Source organism: Rhinoderma darwinii, chromosome 2, assembly GCF_050947455.1.
Source record: "Rhinoderma darwinii isolate aRhiDar2 chromosome 2, aRhiDar2.hap1, whole genome shotgun sequence".
NCBI classification, from domain to species: Eukaryota; Metazoa; Chordata; class Amphibia; order Anura; family Rhinodermatidae; genus Rhinoderma; species Rhinoderma darwinii.
The window spans coordinates 414,173,094-414,195,733 of record NC_134688.1 but is presented as its reverse complement, the minus strand read 5'-3'; the positions used below and the strand labels follow the sequence as shown (position 1 = coordinate 414,195,733).

General features: G+C 40.5%; 1 protein-coding gene across 4 annotated transcripts in view; it reads left to right on the top strand.

The window, feature by feature from the left end:
- MNT (MAX network transcriptional repressor) overlaps window positions 1-21,008 on the top strand; it is an 89,084-nt gene extending 68,076 nt beyond the window's left edge. For all 4 annotated transcript variants that reach the window (XM_075854227.1, XM_075854224.1, XM_075854226.1 and 1 more), the window contains 2 exons: window positions 15,106-15,298; window positions 16,478-21,008. In XM_075854227.1, the coding sequence (XP_075710342.1) occupies window positions 15,106-15,298; window positions 16,478-17,190 (906 nt within the window). In that variant the 3' untranslated portion in view covers window positions 17,191-21,008. The remainder of the gene's footprint in view (window positions 1-15,105; window positions 15,299-16,477) is intronic.
- Window positions 21,009-22,640: the final 1,632 nt, after the last annotated feature.

The following is a 22,640-nucleotide window of genomic DNA, read 5'->3' as shown; positions in this document are numbered from 1 at the left end:
GAAGCATTATTTAGAAGAATGCGTACAACTATATTTAACTTCCACGCTTCCTGACTTCAGCCTTGAATGGACCTCTTCACTAGCCAGCAGTAGATGTTTGGCCCTGTCTATGATTTGTTAATAACGCTGGGGTTACTCATACATTAAAGCGGTTGTCCAACAAGACAAACCACCCTCAATATCCTATTCAATGCAAAATAAGCAGCATTGTAAATAACTTTCCAAAAATCGAGTGTTTACCTGTTTGGTCTGCCGGTCACATGAACCCAGTTGCCAAAATTAGTTTGTCCCCAAAAAGTTTGCCTCGGCCTGTGTAAAAGGGACTTTAAACAAGGGACTAGGGCTGGGCGATTAATCAAATTAATTCGCCCTCAAGGACTCTCACGATTCTGTTTTTTAACAGAATCGTAGAATCGATTCTTTAGTGGTGCCGTCGCACCAAGCTGCAGGAGGAAGCTCTGCCCCGACGCCTCGTCACTTCCTGGTCCGCCCCGTTCTGTCTCTGCTTCCCCATGGGACTGCTGTTCTGTACTAAACAAAATTATACAGCACAGAACAGCAGTTCCGCGGGGAAGCCGGGACTCCTCGTATACAGCCCCACCGCCCTGTAGATAGCACCCCATGCAGATCACACCACCCGACCTTGTACATCACACCGCAACCCCCCCTTATAGATCGCGCCGCTGTAGATAGCACCCGCTTGCAGATCGCACCACCACTCCCCTTGTACATTGTAGATCGTGCCGCTGTAGCTCCCCCTAGGAGCTAAATCCCTGGCCAAAGCGTCGGCAACCTCTGGATGGGGATTCAGCTCCTAGTGGGAGTTACAGCGGTGCGATTTACAAGGAAGGGGGGTGCTGCGATCTACAAGGGAGGGGGGTGGTGCTGCGGTTTACAAGGGGTGGGGGTGTGCTCTACAAGGGAGGCGGGTGGTGCTGCGATCTGCAAGGGGGTGGGGGTGCGATCTACAGGGGAGGGGGCTGGTGCTGCGATCTACATGTGGGGGTGCTATCTACAAGGGAGGGTGGTGGTGCTGCGATCTACAAGGTGGGGTATGATCTACATGGGGTGATATCTGCAAGGGGGTGTGGCGCTGTACATGGGCACTGTGACACTATTTTGGGGGATGGCACTATGTGGACACTGTCACTATATCTGGGCACTGTGGCACTATATGTGTGTGCTATGTGGGCAGTGTGGCACTATATGAGGGCACTGTCACTGTATGTGGCCACTGTCACTATATGTGGGCACTGGGGCACTATCTACCCTGACAAATGAAATCCATCCATCCTTTTTTTTTATTTTTTAATTTTAAGCAACCATGAAAGACGGACTGGAAATGTATAAGAATTTGGAGACACTGATGCAAAATGGTCATGAAAAACTGACCATTGATCAGGTTTTAATGTCCATTTTTTTTCACTGTCGTGTGACTATAGCCTAAATGACTATGATGCCAGGAGTCCCGTTCACATGTACCGTGTTTGGGCCACGAAATCCGGCTGTCACACAGACCGTTTTTCACGGTTCAATCACGGTCGCGTGAATCCGGCAATGTCGGAGATCGGCTGAGGTGGTGATGGGCAGAGAGGGATGTTAGTGAATGCAGTGCCTCATTGATTATAGATTCTGTTAAACTGTTCCCTGCCGGGGAACACAGAAGTTATAATCGATTACACAGGCATTTTTCCAATTTGTATTTATGATCAAATAAAGTATTTGCAGAGGTTAAAAGTTGTGAAGTTACGTACAATAATTATAGCAACATGTGTTAAAAAGTTATTTATATAAAGAACATTTATTAAATTATCTCTTGGTTTTACTGATAAATAAACAGAAAAAAAAATAAGAAAATCGAGATTCAAATCAAAAATTGCCCCAAAATGTTGAAAAAAAAAAACGAGATTTTATTTTTTTAGCAAAATTGCCCAGCCCTACAAGAGACGGTCGACTTGTTATATCGCCGCTCGTTATATTGTTGATCGGCACTTGTTATGGACAGAAATCTGGCCTTTTAGAATATTTGTTATTCGGTTACATGTACATATTACCTAAACAGAAATCCGTAATCGGTCGTTTACTGACAATACTTTCCCAGACAAGGTGACACTCTGTCCTGTGTATTATATAATATCACTATATACAGGTAACCTTTCAAATTCAAAATATAGTTTGGGGAAAAAATACTATGGCAGATTGTTACAGTTGTGGGAATACTAAATATGTTTATATTCGTTAGTTTCTTGGGTTTTATGTAAAAAATGTTTTAACCGATATGTATTTTTTTTAACATTTTAATTTACCAGTATTTTATCCTGTGTACTAATAGGACAGTCAGTTGACAGGACATACCTAAGTATAATCTATCCAGACCGTGCTTTACAACGCACCTCGAGCTGCCAGAGGTGTCTTCTAAGGGAACAAATGATCCAACTCGCCCAATCTTTCGATGTCGATCACTAGGACTTGGCAGGACGTCGAACTGATTTGTCAGTAAATATATAGTAAAAATCTTGTGACTCATCCTGCATTCTGTGTATCATTTTCAACTCTACTCCATTCAATTACTGCCCAAACAATCTATAAAAAGGCATTGTAACCTCTGTAAAAAAGAAGGGATCATATGTTTCCTCCAGAAAAAGGTAGTCCAAGGAAACCCAAATTGATGCAGTATTTATCTGTAAGAAGTAAGTCAGCCGAGGCAGTTTCCAAGGCAATATCTCGTTTCTGTCTCCCTGGAAACGCGCTGGGATTTCTCCAATGGAATATGTAATACAACTTCATGGTCTCTATAGACACATTGTGAGGATTTACATTTCAGCACTTCGTCAATAGCAGAATCGGGTAACCGATAGCGTGGATAGTTATACTCATGTATGAAAGAAAACGGCTTCTACTATAGTGATAAATATGTATCGTGTCTGTTCTCTAGGACGTGATAAATAATAGAGCTCAAACTTGAATTAGTATGTTAGCATTTGTTTACTCCTAAATGTGTCCTAAAAAGGGGAAACAGACAGATATATATATTCTATCTATCTATCTATCTATCTATCTATCTATCTATCTATCTATCTATCTATACATACTCACAAGCACAGGGTCCAGTGTTTGTTCCGGATGTATGGAAAGCATTAACTATATACTGGCCATCCAGTTAACAGATAAATTATGGCTACATAATATTGTGGATATGGGTAAATCAGTACTGTGGCCTAAAATGACTGATAATGTGCAAAATAGATTTCCACTACATGAGTTGTGTCAAGTCAAAGTCAAGATATGATTCGCTTAAATTTATTTTTACAAAATCTACTCAATACAACAGCAAAGAAAGGATTGGTTTAAGGTCTGTAGAGCCTCAATGCCCTTTCTCTGTCCTCAGTTTAGTGGCAATTATGCCTTGAAAGACATGAGAAATCTAAAATAAAGACGGTTTACTATGGATGTGCTTTGTGACAACCCTACTGAAAAGAGTGGTTGTTAGGCAGTGCATCAATAGCAACCAGACTGTCAGATATGGCGGTCAGGGGGCATCACTTCATTCTTCATCTCAAGCTGCGTCCTTAATCAGTAAAAAAATTTTGATATGGAGAAGATATGTTCCATATAAGATTTATTCCTCACCTGTAACATTCTTTTAAATCTGGTTTATTAAAAGTTAGGACAACCCGTTTCTATATGTCCTTTATTAGCCAGATTGGAGTGCTGATAACAATTAGATGCGGACCATATTTGAATTGTATGGCCATCCGCAGCTTCCCACTGCAATCATTACTCAGCTGGCTTCAATTTTATTTTATTTTTTTAAAAGTTACATTTATGAGACAATTCCTATAAGGCTGAAATCACATGGGGCGTTTTTGGAACGATAGCCAGGAGTGGATTCGAAAGGAAGGTAAAGAATTTAAACCTTTCCTTAAGGTCGGATCTACTTCTGGCTTTGGCTCAATAAAACTGCAAAAAAGGCCCTGTTCACACGGAAGAATTTTGCGGCGGATTCTGCCACAAAATTCTGCCTCCCATTCATTTCAATGGGAGTTGGGCGCTTCTCTTTCCCACTAGCTGATTTTTTCAGCTAGCGGGAAAAAAATTGCACCCTGTCCGATCTTCTGGCGAATTCCGCCCGAACCGCCCATTAAAGTCAATGGGAGGAGGATTCTTCCTGCCGACAGCAAGAATAATTCTGCAGCGGATTTTGCGGTGGGGCCCGCCACACAAAATTCGCCATGTGAACTGACCCGAAGACTGGTTTCACACAGCATTTTGATGTTTTCAATGAAGACTATTCTTGCAATAATTCTGTGGCTAGTTGTTAGTCTATAGTTTAAAGTTAAATATAAGAGTGTCTACGTTTATTTATTTTATTTATTTCATTTATAAAATGTAAGCGTTTTTAAGCTTTGTGGCTTTTTAAAAAAAATCAAAATGCAGCATGCTCTAGGTAAGTTGTTTTTCTGTCACTTTTTATATAGGCTTCTCTGTGTACAAAATGTAATGAGATAAAAAAAAAAATGGCTTAAAAATTACATTTTACGTTTAAAAATCACTGGTGTTTTTCCGTGCATTTTTTTTTATGCAGTTTAAAATGCCAGACAAGAAGTCTGTGTGAAAAAGGCCTAAGGCCTGGATCACACACACAGAGTTTTGGGGCAGGTTTGGCTCACTCTTTCGTACCAAAGCCAGAAGTGGATCCAAAAAAGGGTATAAAGAAAAGACAGATGCAACTTTTTTCTTTTGTTCACTCATGTGTTTGGCTCAAAAAAACTACATTAAAAATGAGTGTGTGATTCTGGCTTAAAGAGGCTCTGTCACCAGATTATAAGTGCCCTATCTTCTACATAATGTGATCGGCGCTGTAATGTAGATAACAGCAGTGTTTTTATTTAGAAAAACGATCAATTTTGAGTTATGACCTATCTTAGATTTATGCTAATAACTTTCTTAATGACCAACTGGGCGTGTTTTTTACTTTTTGACCAAGTGGGCATTATGGAGAGAAGTGTATGACGCTGACCAATCAGCATCATAGACTTCTCTCCATTCATTTATTCAGCACATAGTGATCTTGCTAGATCATGATGTGCAGTCACATACTCACACATTAACATTACTGAAGTGTCTTGAGAGTTATAGACATCACCTCTAGCCAGGATCTAGCGATGTCTATTCACAGTCCCGACACTTCAGTAATGTTTGTGTGGGACTTACAGCACAGCAAGCGTAATCCCTCGAGATCACGCTGTAAACTGTCATTTACAACGTGATCTCGCGAGAGTACATCACTATATGCTGAATAAATGAATGGAGAAAAGTGTATAACGCTGATTGGTCAGCGTCATACACTTCTCTCCACAACGCTCACTTGGTCAAAAAGTAAAAACACGCCCAGTTGGGCATTAAGAAAGTCATTAGCATAAATCTAAAATAGGTCATAATTCCATCAAAATTGATCGTTTTTCGAAATAAAAACCACTGCTGTAATCTACATTACAGCGCCGATCACATTATATAGAAGATAGGCCGCTTATAATGTGGTGACAGAGCCTCTTTAAAGGTGAACATTTTTGTTGCTTCTGATAGAACAAAAGCTAGCATTATATTCCAGTGCTTTCTAGTTTTTTTCTTCTTTGAAATTATGAACTTTCCAAAGTTCTTATTACTTGTAGTTAATAATTGTTAAAACACTGGAAGAAGCACATTTAGGGCCCTTCCGTCTGAGGTATACGCCGGGAAAGCCAAAACGTATCCCACTGTATGGCATACAGTGGGATACGTTGCATGGGGACAGGCACTGGCAAAACTACTGAAGTCACTGTGCATACAGTGGCATCCGTCACCCATAGACTCCCATGTTAAAAAAACAAACAAACATATACTATGTGGTATACGTTTTTTCTGCGGGATCCCTCAGGATGGAATAGTGTAATCTACTACGCTACTCCATCCTTCCAAAAAAAAGGGTATACCGACGTATATCAGCCTGACGGAGACCAATAGGACACTCTTTTGGTCTCCGTCGGGATAATGGAGCCCTATGGACACGTTTATCTTGTACATCGGGAGCTTTCCTGACGTACAAGATAAACGTAGTGCCTTAACATGATGTGAATGGGGTCTAACTTTAATCCACAAATAAAGTCAGCTGAAACATAAAAATAACAAAACAAAAAAAGCGACTACTGACTTGGTTGGAAACTGTTGGTAAGGACTTTTTAGGATGGTCTTCTCACATTGCGTTTTAAATGTGTTTTCTGCCATGATTCGATTTTTTTTGATTCTCCTCAGGAACGCATTCAAACCGCGACGTGAGAACCCATCCTAAAGGGTATTTTTAAACATTCACGACTCACATATTCATTGTTTTGGTTGCATTGTGCTTTTTATAGGGTAAAGAGCTCTCTGGGTTTGTCATTTTTTTAAAAAGAGAACAAAGACAAAATTATATGTGTTTGTGAAATAACGTAATATTTTTTTTGGATCATTGGAATATGGACATTTACATAGAAGTACAATATACATGTCTGAATGAGACCTCATGAGGATTCCTTATACTATTGTATAGAATGAGTGCTATTAAAGAGAAAGGGAGCAACTCTTTGCAGCGACTCAGCTGTTGTCAATAGGGGACCCCCCTCTATTATATCTTTATGCCGTAATAGTTTATTTTGGTCTATGTTGGCTGGGGCATCTGAGTGATAAGGACTCATGCACACTTGTGTAAGTTGTATCTAGGAGAAGTCATTGATCTTTGGAGAGTATATATCTGGCACACCACAAACACCCTGCACTGTACACGCCAAGTTCCCAGTTCTGTGATCTCATTTGCGAGAGAGTTTTCTACCCTTTTAATAAACATCGGATCAGAGGCAGAAATAGCCACTGCCCACTAGAGTAGGTGTATACATCTCTTCAAATTTACCGTCAGATTAGTTATAATTAAATTGAAATTAAACGTGCAAAACAAATGGGTGCCTAACAAGTAGTTCCGTTCCATGGACTAAATACTATAGAAAAAGAAGATCTTGCAGCACTTCAGTAAACGGTTAAAAACAAGGGTGATTTATTCAGACGACAACATAAATTATTTCAGTAATACAATGGGACCTTTCTCAAGCATACTGGAGTGCTGTAAGATCTTCGTTTCATATATATAAAAGAGTATGACATGTCCTCCGTTTGGAAGGTGATGGTGAACAGTGCCAATATGACCATGCGTATGTATTATCAATATGGCCGGCGGCTGCAGAACGCCAGACTCAATTAGCAGTATAACATTAAAGACCAACGGAGGTACATATTAGTTTAAAATGAGACTGTCAAAGCCCCCCCGACATGTTTCGCTACAGGAGGCAGCGTCCTCAGGGGTTCAGGGGCTAATGAGGATCTAAATGTGGTTAGTCTTTTTGCTTAATAAAGCGCAATAAAGTTAGTTAATTTATCTATTCATGATAGTTGGGTTAGAAGGGTGTATCCGCTGGTCGCAATTTTGTATATATTTGTCCTAATTCCCGCCAACTATCGGGATCCTTTTCTTTCATATGTGCTGAACTGTTTTAGACACACGTCTGGTAGCCCCCTGGTTGATTTTCACAGTGAGCTGCTCCACTGTATCGTGTCATTCGGCCCTCGCGCACCTTTGTAGCCAACGTTCACCTCAATGGCACGTGGTGCTCCATAGTTTCCACGTCGGTTATTCCCAATGGTGCCATTTGTCCACTCACAATACACTTTCACCCCAGCAGCACAAAATACTACCACCCTTGGCCTGAAAGCCAATAATCATCCCTTTTTGCAACTCTGATAAATTGCCCCTTTCACCCATGGCAACAACGAGTGTTCGCATACCTTATATACCCTCTCCCCACAATAAATAGGAAAATTACCCTGTACAGTCTGCTTTCATGTACTTTCAGAGACCGGGATCAGCCAGATGATAGGTTGATTTCAAGACATTGAATGTTATAGCAAGTTTAATAAATCCCCCTCGGTACAGACCAGATTACCCTAATTACTCCAGCAAAATATATGTTACAAAACACGGCAAAGAGGATATTCCACGCGTGGCTGCCTCCTCCTATAACAGCCAGGCTAATAGGATACTATAGTGTAAGAAATGCAGACCTGCCTTGTGTCCTGCATCAAATTGTTACAACTTCACCAGCATCCTCCAGCGGGGAACCGCAGGCCCTGTACTGGTCAATGCAATCACTCTTAAATACTGTATCCTGTAAGTAGTGAGATGCTGCGATCCAGGGGTTTGCGATATATTATATAGAATTACAAATGGATAAATGTGTATGATTGGTGTGTGTGTATATATATATATTCGGAGACAAGGATTGTGTGATTGGTTATATTGGCACTATAAAACAAAAATTTCCTTTAGAGCCTGTTCACATTAGCGTTGCCCTTCTGTTGAGGGGTTCCATCTGAGGTTTCTGTCAGATTAACCCCTCAACGGAAAGGCAAACGGAAGCCTAAGCTTCCATTTGCATCACCATTGATATCAATGGTGACGAATACGTTGCTAAAGGTTTCCGTTTGTCGCCGTTGTGACAGGGTTCCGTTGTTTTTGACGGAATCAATACCGCAGTCGACTGCAAATCAGGATCAACTAGCAAGCGGTGGATCCTGCATGTGGATCAATATTAAAAAATATTGTTGTAAAGTTTTTCTTTTACAGACCGACACGGGATTTGTGGTATTCATCATAATCCAGGTTCAGAATACAAGCTCTCCTCTTTGAATTAAAATTGTATTAAAAGGAATTGTCTGGGATTTCAGGATATTTTCCTTTATATAAAAAAAAAAGACAAAAGAGTTACATTTTACATCTTGTATGTTTCTAGGGTTACAGAATAGTTGGTTTATTCTGATGTTCTTTTTTTTTTTAAATTATAATATTGTTTATTTGTTACTTAAAGAGGCTCTGTCACCAGATTTTGCAACCCCTATCTCGTATTGCAGCAGATCGGCGCTGCAATGTAGATAAGAGTAAATTTTTTTGTTTTTTTTTAAAAACGAGCATTTTTGGCCAAGTTATGACCATTTTTATATTTATGCAAATGAGGCTTTCTTAAGTACAACTGGGCGTGTTTAAAGTAAAAGTACAACTGGGCGTGTATTGTGTATGTACATCTGGGTGTTTTTACTTGTTTTACTAGCTGGGCGTTGTGAATAGAAGTGTATGATGCTGACGAATCAGCATCATCCACTTCTCTTCGTTACCACCCAGCTTCTGGCAGTGCACAGACACACAGCGTGTTCTCGAGAGATCATGCTGTGACGTCACTTCCTGCCCCAGGTCCTGCATCGTGTCAGACGAGCGAGGACACATCGGCACCAGAGGCTACAGTTTATTCTGCAGCAGCATCAGCGTTTGCAGGTAAGTAGCTACATCGACTTACCTGCAAACGCCGATGCTGCTGCAGAATCAAATGTAGCCTCTGGTGCCGATGTGTCCTCGCTCGTCCGACACGATGCAGGACCTGGGGCATATAGTGACGTCACAGCGTGATCTCTCGAGAACACGCTGTGTGTCTGTGCACTGCCAGAAGCTGGGTGGTAACGAAGAGAAGTGGATGATGCTGATTCGTCAGCATCATACACTTCCATTCCCAACGCCCAGCTAGTAAAACAAGTAAAAACCCCCAGATGTTACACACAATACACGCCCACTTGTACTTAACTTTAAACACGCCCAGTTGTACTTAAGAAAGCCTCATTTGCATAAATATAAAAATGGTCATAACTTGGCCAAAAATGCTCGTTTTAAAAAAAACAAAAACGTTACTGTAATCTACATTGCAGCGCCGATCTGCTGCAATAGGAGATAGGGGTTGCAAAATCTGGTGACAGAGCCTCTTTAACATCTTCAATAAGTTTACATACAAATACTAAGGCCCCATGCACACGACTGTGCCCGTAATCGCATTTGCGGGCCACACTCCCATATAAATGATGGGAGCACGGTCTGTAGAAAGCAAAAAATAGGACATGTCTTATCTTTTGCGGAGCCTTTGTACGGGACGGGCACCGTCCCGTAAATATACGGGAAGGTGTCCGTAGGCAATAGAAGTGAATGGGTCCGTAATTATGGACTAATTCTACGGTCGCGTGCATGGGGCCTTAAAAAATGATTTATGTAACAATTGTTTAAACAATTACTGTTATTTCCCAACTTAATTCACCCACCCCTGCTTTATCAATCGTACAAGGATAAAGACCACCAATTCTCAGAAACTTCTGATGTCCAGTGGCAGTCCTGAAGTATAACGTTTTTCAATATTGTTGATCCTTGCATTGCCACCACTTGCTAATCCATGGGTTAGCAACTGCAAAATGCTGTGACAATAGTCATTTCCTCATACTGGGGGGTACTTATTATTCTAAGTTTGCTAAAACGTGCAGCAACAAATGTCTAAGATTGACTATAAATGCCACATTGTCATATGCATTGATTATTGTAAAGGTGAGATTCATTTATGTAGCAAGTCCTGGTGTCCCTGAAGTACTGGGACTCATTCTCTGTTAGGCCATGGACCTTCAAAATGAAGTCCGTGTTGATGGAAAGTGTTACTTTACCAATGATTCCTAGATTTTCAAGTGGCCTAGGTGTTCTGGAGTTCCCTTTTAATTGACGTGCAGTTGACGACGGTTGGCTACGTGACTATGATCAAACAATTTATTCATTTATTTCTTATTTATAAATCAATAACCTATTCCTTATATCACATCATTTATAGGACATTGCCCTCCCGGATTGTATTCCTATCTCCGGCATATACTTACATTTTCTATAGCCAATTTCATAGGAAGATAATTGACCTATCACTATGAGAATAACTGGAGCGCGCAGAGGAAACCCAAGCAAACACAGAGCGAACGTTCAAACTCAACGTAGATTTCGCAATCAATCTCTAGACCACGCTCAACCAGAGAAAATTTTGGAAACATATCCGATACATTTTAGACTTATGAAATCGGTTTTGGTCACAGATTGCTGACATGAACAATCATTATTGGTGGCATCGGCTGCATTATTTGTGCGTCTGTGCCCTCGAAGCTGATGGCTAAGGGTGCATTCACATATATTAGTTATATCTAGCCAGTTCTTTTTTGCCAGAACCGGTCACAATTGATGGAAAAGTTTTGCACCTTTTGCCCATGCCCGATGTCAATGGACAGAAAAGTGTATGCAACATTTCTCTATCTGATTTAGACATTGTGAGGCATTACGACTGATGCCACCGGACACAAACATGAACCCAGAGGAAACTATTGGATAGTTTTGTCAACATTTTCCCACTGGTATTTTGTACCATGCTGGAGGGAAAACGGGCTGGAGGGCTAGATATATGTGACCGAGCCCTGCGTCTACGTGTTACAATTGGGAAAATTTAGATTTACTATATTAGCTTTTGTTTGTTACGCAGCAGATAATATTGCTACTTCCTTAGGGTTTTCTTCGTCAATCATAGACAAGCACTCTACACCGTTTCCTCAGAGCGGTTCTCTCTGGAAATTCTAAAAAAATCCCGCAGTCTGTGTCAGCAGTTACTCAGGATGGAATTCTCATTAGAATGTGTTTTTCTTTCCTAACCCTTTCCTTTCCAGAGTCCCCGGCTTAGAGTGAACACGGCTCCCCACTCGGCATGCTACTCCGAGCACATGGGTGAGGGCTGCTGGCAGGCTGTTTGTACAAGCCTTACATGGAATGTGCATAGACAGGGGGCAGAGCTTACTACTGGCACTAGTCCAGTTAATTTCCCGGCAAAAAATGAGCAAGAGGCATGGGGGAGGGAGGGCCGGCACTTGTGAGGGGTACTGTGACGTGCTCACGGACACGTGTGTCTGTCCTCACTGAGGAAGCAAGAGGGAGGGCAGTTTTAAAGGAGCAATGCTCTAGTCATTTACTGCAGTATAGACTTTCCACAATTTTTGTTTGCTCTTCTTGAGGTCTGTCGTTTTCCGCAACTTGCCGACTGCCTGAATTCTTCAGTATTTAAGTGTAACTTCTATTGCTTATGATTCCTCTAAGCAAGCAACCGTTTGATTTGATTTTCCGGGAACAGGAACTTTAGTCATTCAGATTATTTTTAGAGGTGATCCTAGAGTTGAAATCGTAGAGTTTGTGTGGATGGGATTATTTATTCTATTTCCATACAGCACAGATTAAGACATCGCTGACTGCAGTGTGTCCATAGACTGTGCTTTATTGGATGTATAAATAAATGAAATACATACATACAGTTGCAATATCAGGTGCCACTTCCGAAAACAATGTGGATGAAAAATTACCACAACTTTTTGTAAAAGTTTAATAAAACACGGCGATTGCCTTCCCAGTGTCTAGTAACCTACTTGCTTTGCCATACGTACTTTGCTCTACTGTTTCCAAGCCACATTTTTACTTAAATAATAGCACAGCTAATATCAGCGCTCTCCGCATGCGCCAATGTCCTTCTGCGCTGTCAGAATCAAGATCCTGCACTTAAGAGATTTTAAATAGCACATGAGCAGTGATCTCTGCACTACTTGACTTGACAAATGGACTTCTAAGGGCTGCATAGTCTATGGAGAAAGACAGGCATGTGCAGCAGAAGGTGGAGACATGAACCTGCAGCGAGCAGTGCACATGGGAACCCAGGGGAATTCAGAGGAGATGGTCATGTGGGTGCATTGCCTAGTCCACCAACAGGTTTTCATCTAAAATAGGAAGTCAATGGCGCGGCTGGTGACAAAAGAATTAGAGCATATAATGATTTTAAATATAAGAACTTTCAGATTTCTTGCGACTGTCCTGCCAAACCTGTGGATTGCAAAGCGGCCATTTTCACTTCCACTAACTGCATGCAAACAGAGCGACGCTGCAATATTTGGCTGTGCAACCTGTGTTTTAGGTTCAAGTCGCCTTGTAGCCCTATCTTAAATGTCATAACCCTAAGGGCTGATTCACACAGGTTGGAAATGCTGCGGATTTATCGTGCGGATATTCTGCAGCAGATCCACATGCTGCTGAACATTTTCCTGAAGAAAATCAGGGCATGTTTCAGATTTTTTAAATCCACAGCATTTTCATTATGTTCTGGATGTTAACTGCGGATTTCACACTTTACAAGGTAGTAGGGCTAAAACCCGCTGCAAATTCCTAACACTGGTGAATAGTGCTGCGGAAAATCCGCATTTCCATCTTGTGTGAATCCAGCCTTAAGGCTACATCCACCCGAGCGTGACAGATTTACGTGCGTAAATCTGTTCGTGTGTGTTGCGTTGTGTTTTTCACGCACTCGCAAGCACTTTGATGCGTAAAACATGGACAGCACATGGATGTGCATCCGTGTGCTTTCCGTGGTGTTCACGCATCCATTGACTTCAATGGGCAGCTAGGTGCGTGAAAATGAACCAATATAGGACATGCAGTAAGTTTCACGCAACAGACACTCACTGCGTGAAAACTCACACATGTGTGAATAGCCCCATTGAAATCAATCGGGCCGTGTGAACGCACAGCACACAGACCAGATTCACACTCGTGTGAATGGGCCCTAAGAGGAACTTAAAAAAACATCCAAGAAAGGAAAATCTTTGAGGTGAATATAACTTAATTTGGTTATAAAGAGAATGGACATCAATGTTGATGGCGGCTTTTTAACTCCTTATCAGTTGTAATCTTCCTCACTTCTGTGACTACTCCCATCATTTCTTAGCTAACCTCCACACCCCATCCCCCTGACTTATTGCATGTTTTATGGCCTCGGCTGTATTCTCACTCTTTTTGATATGTATCTCCATCCTTGTGAATTGTTTGACCTGATGAAGGAAGAACATCTCTCGAAAGGCCGTCTCGCAAACTTTTTTTTTGTTAATGCAAATATAAAATTGAACTATACAGTACTCATTTCTTTATCACAAGTCAGTAATTCACCGCGTGGGTCAACTAGAAACTATCAGAAATGAGGCACCGTATATATCAATATAAGACTCTGTGCACATCACGTTTTGGCCCTACGTTAAGCGTGTAGGTCGGGAAAGCTGCCGATGTACAACCTAAATCTGTCCATAGGGCCCTGCCGAGTCCAAAAGAGTGTCCTTTTGGCCTTCGTTGGGATATGTCATACCGTTTTTTGGAGGATGGAAAAGTGTAGGAGACTATGCTTTGTCATTCTGGGGCGTCCAGCAAAAATATTTATACCACACGTATACGGTTTTTGTTTTTTTCACATGGCAGTCCGTGGGTGAATTATGTCACTATATGACATACGTCACAGGTATACGTTTAACGTACACGTTATGAGCTTTTCAATAGCCTTTCATGATATATATGTTGAAGGAATATCATTATACCATAGACTATAATGGTATTCCTAACACATATGTGATGAACAGGGTCATGAGAGTTCATGACATATACGTTTAACTCTATGATGATGGATACGCTGTATAGGCATCCCTCACAGCTTACATTTAATAAATATGTCTGGAGTTTTGTGTGTGTGTGTGTGTGGTGTGTGTGTGTGTGTGTGTGTGTGTGTGTCAGCACTCCAAGCAAATAGGTGAAAAAGGTGATGTGTTTCAATCACCCCACAGGCAGGCAATGTTTCGATCCGTCTCAATGGAATCTTTGTCAAGGCTTTTTCACCTATTTTCTTGGAGTGCTGTCTTTTCATTTGAATTTTTGTATCTACAGGGGTTCTTAGCCTCAACCCAGGAACTTTGCACCCACCGCTGTAGCTGTACTGCTTTCGTATTTTGTCATTACATATATATATATATATATAATATTAAAATGTGATGTGCACAGTCTGATAGTTTTAATTTGAGGGAAAGCTATTTTCATATATAAGGTGACTCTCACATGAAGTGAGCTTCTTCAGTGGTACTTTACCAAGCTGAAGTGTGCTGAGGAGACCTTACCTGAGCAGACAATATTACATGTATAAGCTACCGCTGTGGTGCAGGTTTTAGTGTCCTAACCATATGATCGGATCTGCTTTCCTTTTTGCTGGCGTAAGAACACCATGTACTCGTTAGACTTTTCTCTCTCGCTTTTTTGCATAGTCAATGGAAATTTCATATACTTATTTTCTTGTTTCTCAGAGTCTGAAAAGAAAAGAAAAGGAATATGAGCATGAAATGGAGCGTCTGGCAAGAGAGAAAATAGCCACACAGCAGCGGCTGGCCGACTTGAAAAATGAACTCAGCCAATGGATGGATATCATGGAGATCGACCGAATTGTACGCCAGACTGTTCAACCAGAGGACGACCAGGCTTCTACCTCAACAGCTTCAGGTAGCTAATAGTCCAGATGTTTTGGAGGGTATTAACAAAAACTATTGTACAAATATTGGATCTTTTTAAATTAGAAAAAGACAAATGTTTGGTTTGTCAGATTCCTGTGAAATATTTTTCCTATCTGTGCCTTGATGTTTCCAGTTTTTGTACATTACATGTATTAGCATATGTATTAGTCTCGAAGCCTGCAGCAAGGTCCAATGACAGCACTTCTTGTGCTTTTGTGGTCCAGTGTTATCATAGGGACTGTGGATGCAAATCACGATTTACATCAATGCAATCCAAACTGTTTAGAGCAGCGCAGTCATGTATGTTCACACGGGGATATTAATGTGACTGGGGATATTTATCGGCACAGTGTCCTCATGAGACGGCTGACCAAGGACAAAACATTGTCAGGAAGTATTGTCATGGGGACCATGCTGCAAGCTTTTCTCCTGTAACTAAAATATTAAATTAAAAAAAAACTTTTATGTATTCTATTATGGAATTGCAATATTGCCTAATATAATGGTAAACACAATGTGCAGAGATCGCTCTAATCTTTATATGCGGTTTACATTTCATAAAAGCCTAATTGGTGGGGGTACAGCAGCTGGGACCCCCAACCACCTGACTTGGAGGTTTCAATAACCGCCATTGCCTGCACATGTGCAGTCACTTTCTATGGATGGTTAGGTTCCTCGGTAAGAGATTGTTCGTAACTGGACCCCGATGATTATCGTAATCTTATTTTAGTGAAACCCCCTTTTATCTTTTCATAGTATTAGAGACTATGTCAGTGTATAATGGAAGCTACAACATTGCTTCAGCTGCTGACCTCTATAGGCTGATCATAAGTATTGCAGTTTGTTGTGTACATTGAAGAAAGAAATAAGTAAAAAAAATGAGATTATTCAAAGTCTGCTAACCCGGCCTGATTCTACATTGTAGATGCAACTTAAAGCTGCAAAATGGCTGACTTCTTAGATGTATGTGGCAGAAAAATTGTAGTAATTGTCGTAAAACCACAGAAAATTAGTTTCTATATATTTTCTAAAATATTAAGATGCAATTTTTGCCTAATTATACAGTATAAGTGATGACTGAATTAATATCATTGCATGTTACTCGTTGACCTAGAAAACACAGATTCTTTGTTTTTTTTAAACTGTATGTTTTTTTTCTTGTCTTTAGAGGGTGAAGACAACATTGATGAAGACATGGATGACGATAGACCTGTCAATTCATTACAAAAACGTCAACAGCCAGAGCTTCTGAAGATGGTACCGTCCAACGCAGCTTCCCACAATCACCATTCCACCGTTATGCCTCAGCACGTCTCCATTCAGCAAAAACAAGTCCCCCCTCCCCACGCACAACCTCTCTGCAACCAAGCACTGGTCCATCCTCAGGCCATGTTGCCAGCACAGACTCATATTGTTGCTGCTTCAACGGTGCAGTCAACAGTGATAGCCCACACGGCCACCACTCATGCCTCCGTCATCCAGACTCTAAACCATGTCATCCCAGGGCCTCAGACAAAGCACATTGCTCATATTGCACCTTCCACGTCAAGCCCTGTACAGCTAACCACTGCTGCTCAGCCAATCGGCCACATCACTGTGCACCCAGCTGCCCTTAATCATATGACCCATCTCGGCCAACAGTTACCTATCTACCCCCAATCTGTTGCAGTAAGTCAGCCCATGATGAGCCACATTGCTCACACCATTTCCCACCCACAAGTAAATGGAACCACAAACCTGGGTCAGCCTACCGTCATGGCAAAGCCAACTGTAGGAGCCCAGGTGGTCCACCATCCCCAATTAGTTGGGCAAACTGTCCTGAACCCGGTGACTATGGTAACCATGCCATCATTCCCTGTCAGCACTTTGAAGCTAGCCTAAACACTCAAAAAAAAATCTGAGAATTAATTAAATAAATTAAGTTATCCACCGGACAACTGAAACTCCATACATTCCTATCCAGTCATGTTCCAAGGAAGATGAGACACTTCTTTACAAGGTTCTGATCCATATTTTAATTTGACTTTGGAAAGACGTCATGCTTTATGATATAGGCCTATATATGACAAACTACAAAGGGCCCAATGTGCTGGAATTTTACCATTCTCATTGTCTCCGTGACTGTCACTCATGATAACTTTTCATTTACTCCAACCAGTAATCAGTGAATAGAAAATGAAACTTACATTTTTACCTGCTACCCCACTCACACTTATTTTATGATTTTTTTTTTTTTTAATGTGTATCATTGTAACATAAAAATTGATGATCTCTTTCTAATATAAGAAATTAAGTTGGAAAAAAATAAGCATAATGTTGATTTATAATATTATGGAGGTGACTGCTGCAGAACGTATACACTAATAAAATAAAAAAAAATACCACTTAATTGTATAGTAACGAAAGCGAAAAAAAAAATTGGCACAATAATGGCATTTCTAACGCTTATTTCATTGGTGATCACAACATAGACTTTTGCCACAGTAGAGATATTTGGGAGGGGGCTAATGAAAAGCTTTTCTGCAGGCAATTTTATATAACGGGGTGTTGCTCAAAGCAACCAATCAAATATTTATTTATTTTTGGCTTAAATCTATAAGAAAATGATTGAACCCATCACCTGCAGAACTGTTTTTTGTTTTTTATATTTGTCCCTGATCATTTGATTCGAAATAATTGCTACTTAATGATGTTGTCACATCAAAATCTGGTTAATATGTCAGTAATGGATAAAGAAAAGTGTGGTATAAGTACTGCTAAGGCTTTTTGCCCCCTCTCTGCCCTCAGCGATGTGTTGATTCAGCCTGAAGACTTTAGTAATCTGAGACTGGTTGCTAAGGACTCGCTGCCTGACAACCCCATGTAAAGTCTGTAGATGTTAGGCAATGTATCCATAGTGACCATATTGTCTGACATGATTGTTCAGTCCAAAGCGCTATTGGCACTTGCTGAAAGCTGAGAAGACAAAAAGCAACTTTGCAGCAGCTTGTCCATGCCGTTCTCCATTTTGGAATATTAATCAGAATTGTTTTAAAGAAAATATATGAAATATAATAAAATGTGACATTGTTGCTGTCGTTATTCTGTATAAAATTATCATAAGCGTTGATTTTTTTGCCCAATACTATTTTTTTTATACACACTAAGGCTGGGTTCCCACGTAGCGTAAACGCTGCAGAATTTCCGCAACAGAATTTTGTGCGGAAAATCCGCAGCGTTTACAGTAGCAGCAAAGCGGATGAGATTTAGAAAATCTCATGTCCACGCTGCGGAAATAAAACTGCGTACAAGTTAATAACTTGACCTGCGGTACAGAATTTAATTCCGCAGCATATCAATTTATGCTGCGTTCTTGTTGATTTTTCGTTGCGGGTTTTCCCCATTGAATTCAATGGGGATGCAAAACCCGCAACAGAAAGCCAAGCGTTGCAAAAATCATACTTACCCAGAACGCCCTCCTTCCTGCAGTCCGGCCTCCTGGATGTCGTTGAATCGCATGTGACCGCTGCAGCCAATCACAGGCTGAAGTGCCAGATGGCCTGCAACGTCATCCAGGGGAAAGTCCTGCGGGTTCCAGGCCAGATACGCTGCGTGGTTTTTACGCAGCGTATCCGTCCCGTGGGAACCCAGCCTAAGACTACTTTAAGAGCGAAAACTTAAACAAGTGGCATGCGATTTGGTAACAAGCAAGCTTGTACATGGATAAACGAAAATGTGTAATTCTATTTATTTTTATATAGAAAAATTATTATTAAAAGTTCTCTGTGACTGCATAAATAAAGTATGTGCTCGTGGTAGGTAGCGTGTCGCAATTCAGTACTGGCGATCATGACTAAAAGGAATTCACTGTTTACATAGAGTACACCCAGACAAGGAATGTATACATGGTCAATGAAGATGCCCTATGGATACAAAACGGGCAATCCTTGTAGCCCCCCAGATCTGCGCTTGAAGTCCAAATTGCAACATCTATGATAATATGTGAGCATTTACTATGCTGTTTTCAAAAAATCTTTATTTATACAATCCCAGAGAATCTCTTTACCGAGAAATTACGCTAGGCATCGCAGAAAAACATCAACCAGTATATATCCTGCAAGTATTTGTTATCAAATCAAATTTAAGGTTTGCTATCTAGTAAATGGGTATTCTGGGATCAGAAAAAAGGGTCTGTGTACTCTTCTCCATGGGCTTTGTCAGCTCAGGCCCATTCAATAAATGAAGCTGAATTGCAATACCAGACACAGCCCATGGATAGAAGTGGCGCTGTTTCTTGAAAACAACATCCTTATTTCTGATTCTGCACAATCCTATTGTTTAGCTGTATTCTGCCATATACCTCCCCTTTCCAGCTCACACATAACCGCTTTTAAAGGGACACTAACCCTAAAGTCTATCTTATCTCCACTTGCTGCATAGTCTAATACAAACTATTATTCTGTGTAAGCCGCTATTTTAGGTTTTGGAGAGGCTGACTGTAGTGTTCTTTAATGGGATCACAGACTTTAATTGCAGAAACATGTCTGACCCCATGATCACTAATTGACCTCCCATTTCAACTTTTTCTACAACCTCCGGATACCTTTCATACATATGTTGGTCGGATACTGGCAGTTTATCTGCTGACTTTACGTTTACTGCTCCTTTAAATGGTATTCGTGTTAGTTTTATTATGTCACTGAATGATCTTATAGATTATTTATGTGCCCCCCATGCAGCATCATTAACCAATATATTGACGATGTAATGTACTAAAGCAGCATATTCACCCAAACAATAGAGTAACCATACTACTGCACCAAGTAATAGAGTTGCTAAATGACTGAAACTTGGCACCACCCGTTCTAAATCGGCGTATGACTTAATAAATTTTAACTACAAGCACTGAAGATTTCCTCATTTTATGTGGACTACGTTTATCCTGGAGTTTGTGCCATTATTTCTTTGTAACTTATTTATTTGTATTATTTTTCTTTGGCAACTTAACTGGTTTTAAACTCATGTTAATAGTTTTTATTTCCAAATTTTATATAGAAACCTCATGTGGGTTCAGCTGGGCCCATCTTGAGTTGTTAGAATATTAAACTATGTACATAAAGGCATTATTATTCTCTTGAAATGTTGTAAAAATACAATTTACTAGAGGCTTTGTGTCAGGCATGAGAGTGTGTAACAATGCACTGCAAATCATTTTATCAGAATTGTGTTAAATGTGAGAAATGTGTTCATTTGGTTTATTATACCAAATACAGATAATTTGACTTCATACATAATATCTATATTTATAAAGGGTTTTTGGCCGTTCCTCATTTCTAAGACATTATGTGCATAAACCAACCCCATACTTTCTTTTGTCTGCCAGGCCAGTAAACCTAAAAAAAAAATCTAAAGTTGCTATCATTTCACTCTCCGATATATAACAGTTACCATATCATGACCGTTGTTAAACTGTACGGCGTTGGCGTTGTATATGCACTTGTAAAGTTGGTGCAAGCTGTTGTTATTTGTCTACCATATGGGACTATACAGAAATGTTGCTTTTGTAAAACAGCCTTTTTTATCACGTTTATTGGCCTGGCATCCGTTTTTGTTTTATTATTTTTTTTGTTTTTTTTTCAACAGATTATTCACAGAATCCTTCCTTCTCAAAATAATGATTTTCTAAAAAAAATTAAACAAAAATAAAATACTTTTTATTATTTCAGCTTCCTGTTGCTTGTCTAGTCCAAGGGCCTTCAATGGCATAGAAAAGCAGGAGAAGAGAGTTTTGCATTAGTGGAAGTTAAAGAAATCCAAAATATCATTGCTGGATCATCCTTAGAACAATGTGTTGTGTTGTTCCTATGTTATTCCTCCTGGAAATGTGTGAATAAATTGACAACTGGGTGTTACCATTCTCGATTACCATTCTCCTTGAGAGTCAGACACTGTCACCACCGATTGGACTGTATCAAAGTGTATAGGGACACGCCCCATTGGCGAATGGGAATGGTAACAGCCATTTGTCAATTTATTGATACATTGCCAGGAGGAATAAGAAAGGAATGGCACAATGCGAGATTCGAATAAAAGATGCTCCGGAAGTGTTATTTTACAGGGAAAGGAGTCAGGATTGCGGACTGGTACTCTTTAAGCCAACCTACTTTGTTGCATTATACTCATGGAACACTGTATGCATTGGAATCAATTTAAAGAGTATTTTGTTTCCATGTGTTTGTGAATTTTAGAATGCATTTTTTTTTCTTTTTTAACTTTAATTTTTTTTTACCAAGAAACATACTATATGTAGATAAAGGGTCCATGACTGAAAGCACAGCGGCTGAAGTTTTACATCAGAATATGATCAGATACTTAAAATATCAACCAGAACTGTAAAAGCATGAAGACAGAATGCCTACGGTTGATCCAAGGGCAGATTTCACAAGCCGCAGCAAATCTGAGCAGACAGCTGCAGTGTAAAACATGGAGGATGGACAGCTTCAGCCACAGGAGGTGGATTCCAGACTTTTAGACTTCCTGTATGCAACACATCTAAGGTGCTGTTCACATTTGCAATTAGGCGTGCTGTAATGGTTTCTCTTGGCCTTTCCAGTATTTTGACAGAAAAGCGCAGTCTGCAGCATTATTCTTGCTGTTAAAAATACTGGAACAATTAAGTCATAAGGGTCTATTGGGGGTCGCCATTGTTAGTTTGAAAACTGATTACACATAGCTGTCATGGCTCTGTTATAAACTGAAGTCATGATGTCAATGTAAACCACTATAGCTGGAGTCGCCTATCAGAACTGAGAAAAATAGAAATCCGCTAAGCGCTACTTATCAACTCACATGATGGTTAGGCTGGGTTCACACACCCTATTTACGGACGTAATTCGGGCGTTTTACGTCTGAATTACGTCTGAAAATACGGCTCCAAAGCGTCGGCACACATCTGCCCATTCATTTGAATGGGTTTTACGATGTACTGTGCCGACAGTCATTTTATTTACGCGCCGCTGTCAAAAGACGGCGCGTAAAAAAGACGCCCGCGTCAAAGAAGTGCCTGTCACTTCTTGAGACGTAATTGGAGCCGTTTTCCATTGACACCATGGAAAAACAGCTCCGATTACGTACGTAATGGACGCAGCGAAAAGCGCCTGCACATGCCATTACGTATGAAAATCCGGAGCTGTTTTCGCCTGAAAACCGCTCCGTAATTTCAGCCGTATCGGACGCTGCCTTGTGAACATACCCTTAAAGTTCAGGCCGTATGGACACTATAGAGGGGACTCACCCACTCGGGACTGCCTTTTGTGAGCCACATCGGACACATATGATCACCGGCAGGTTCA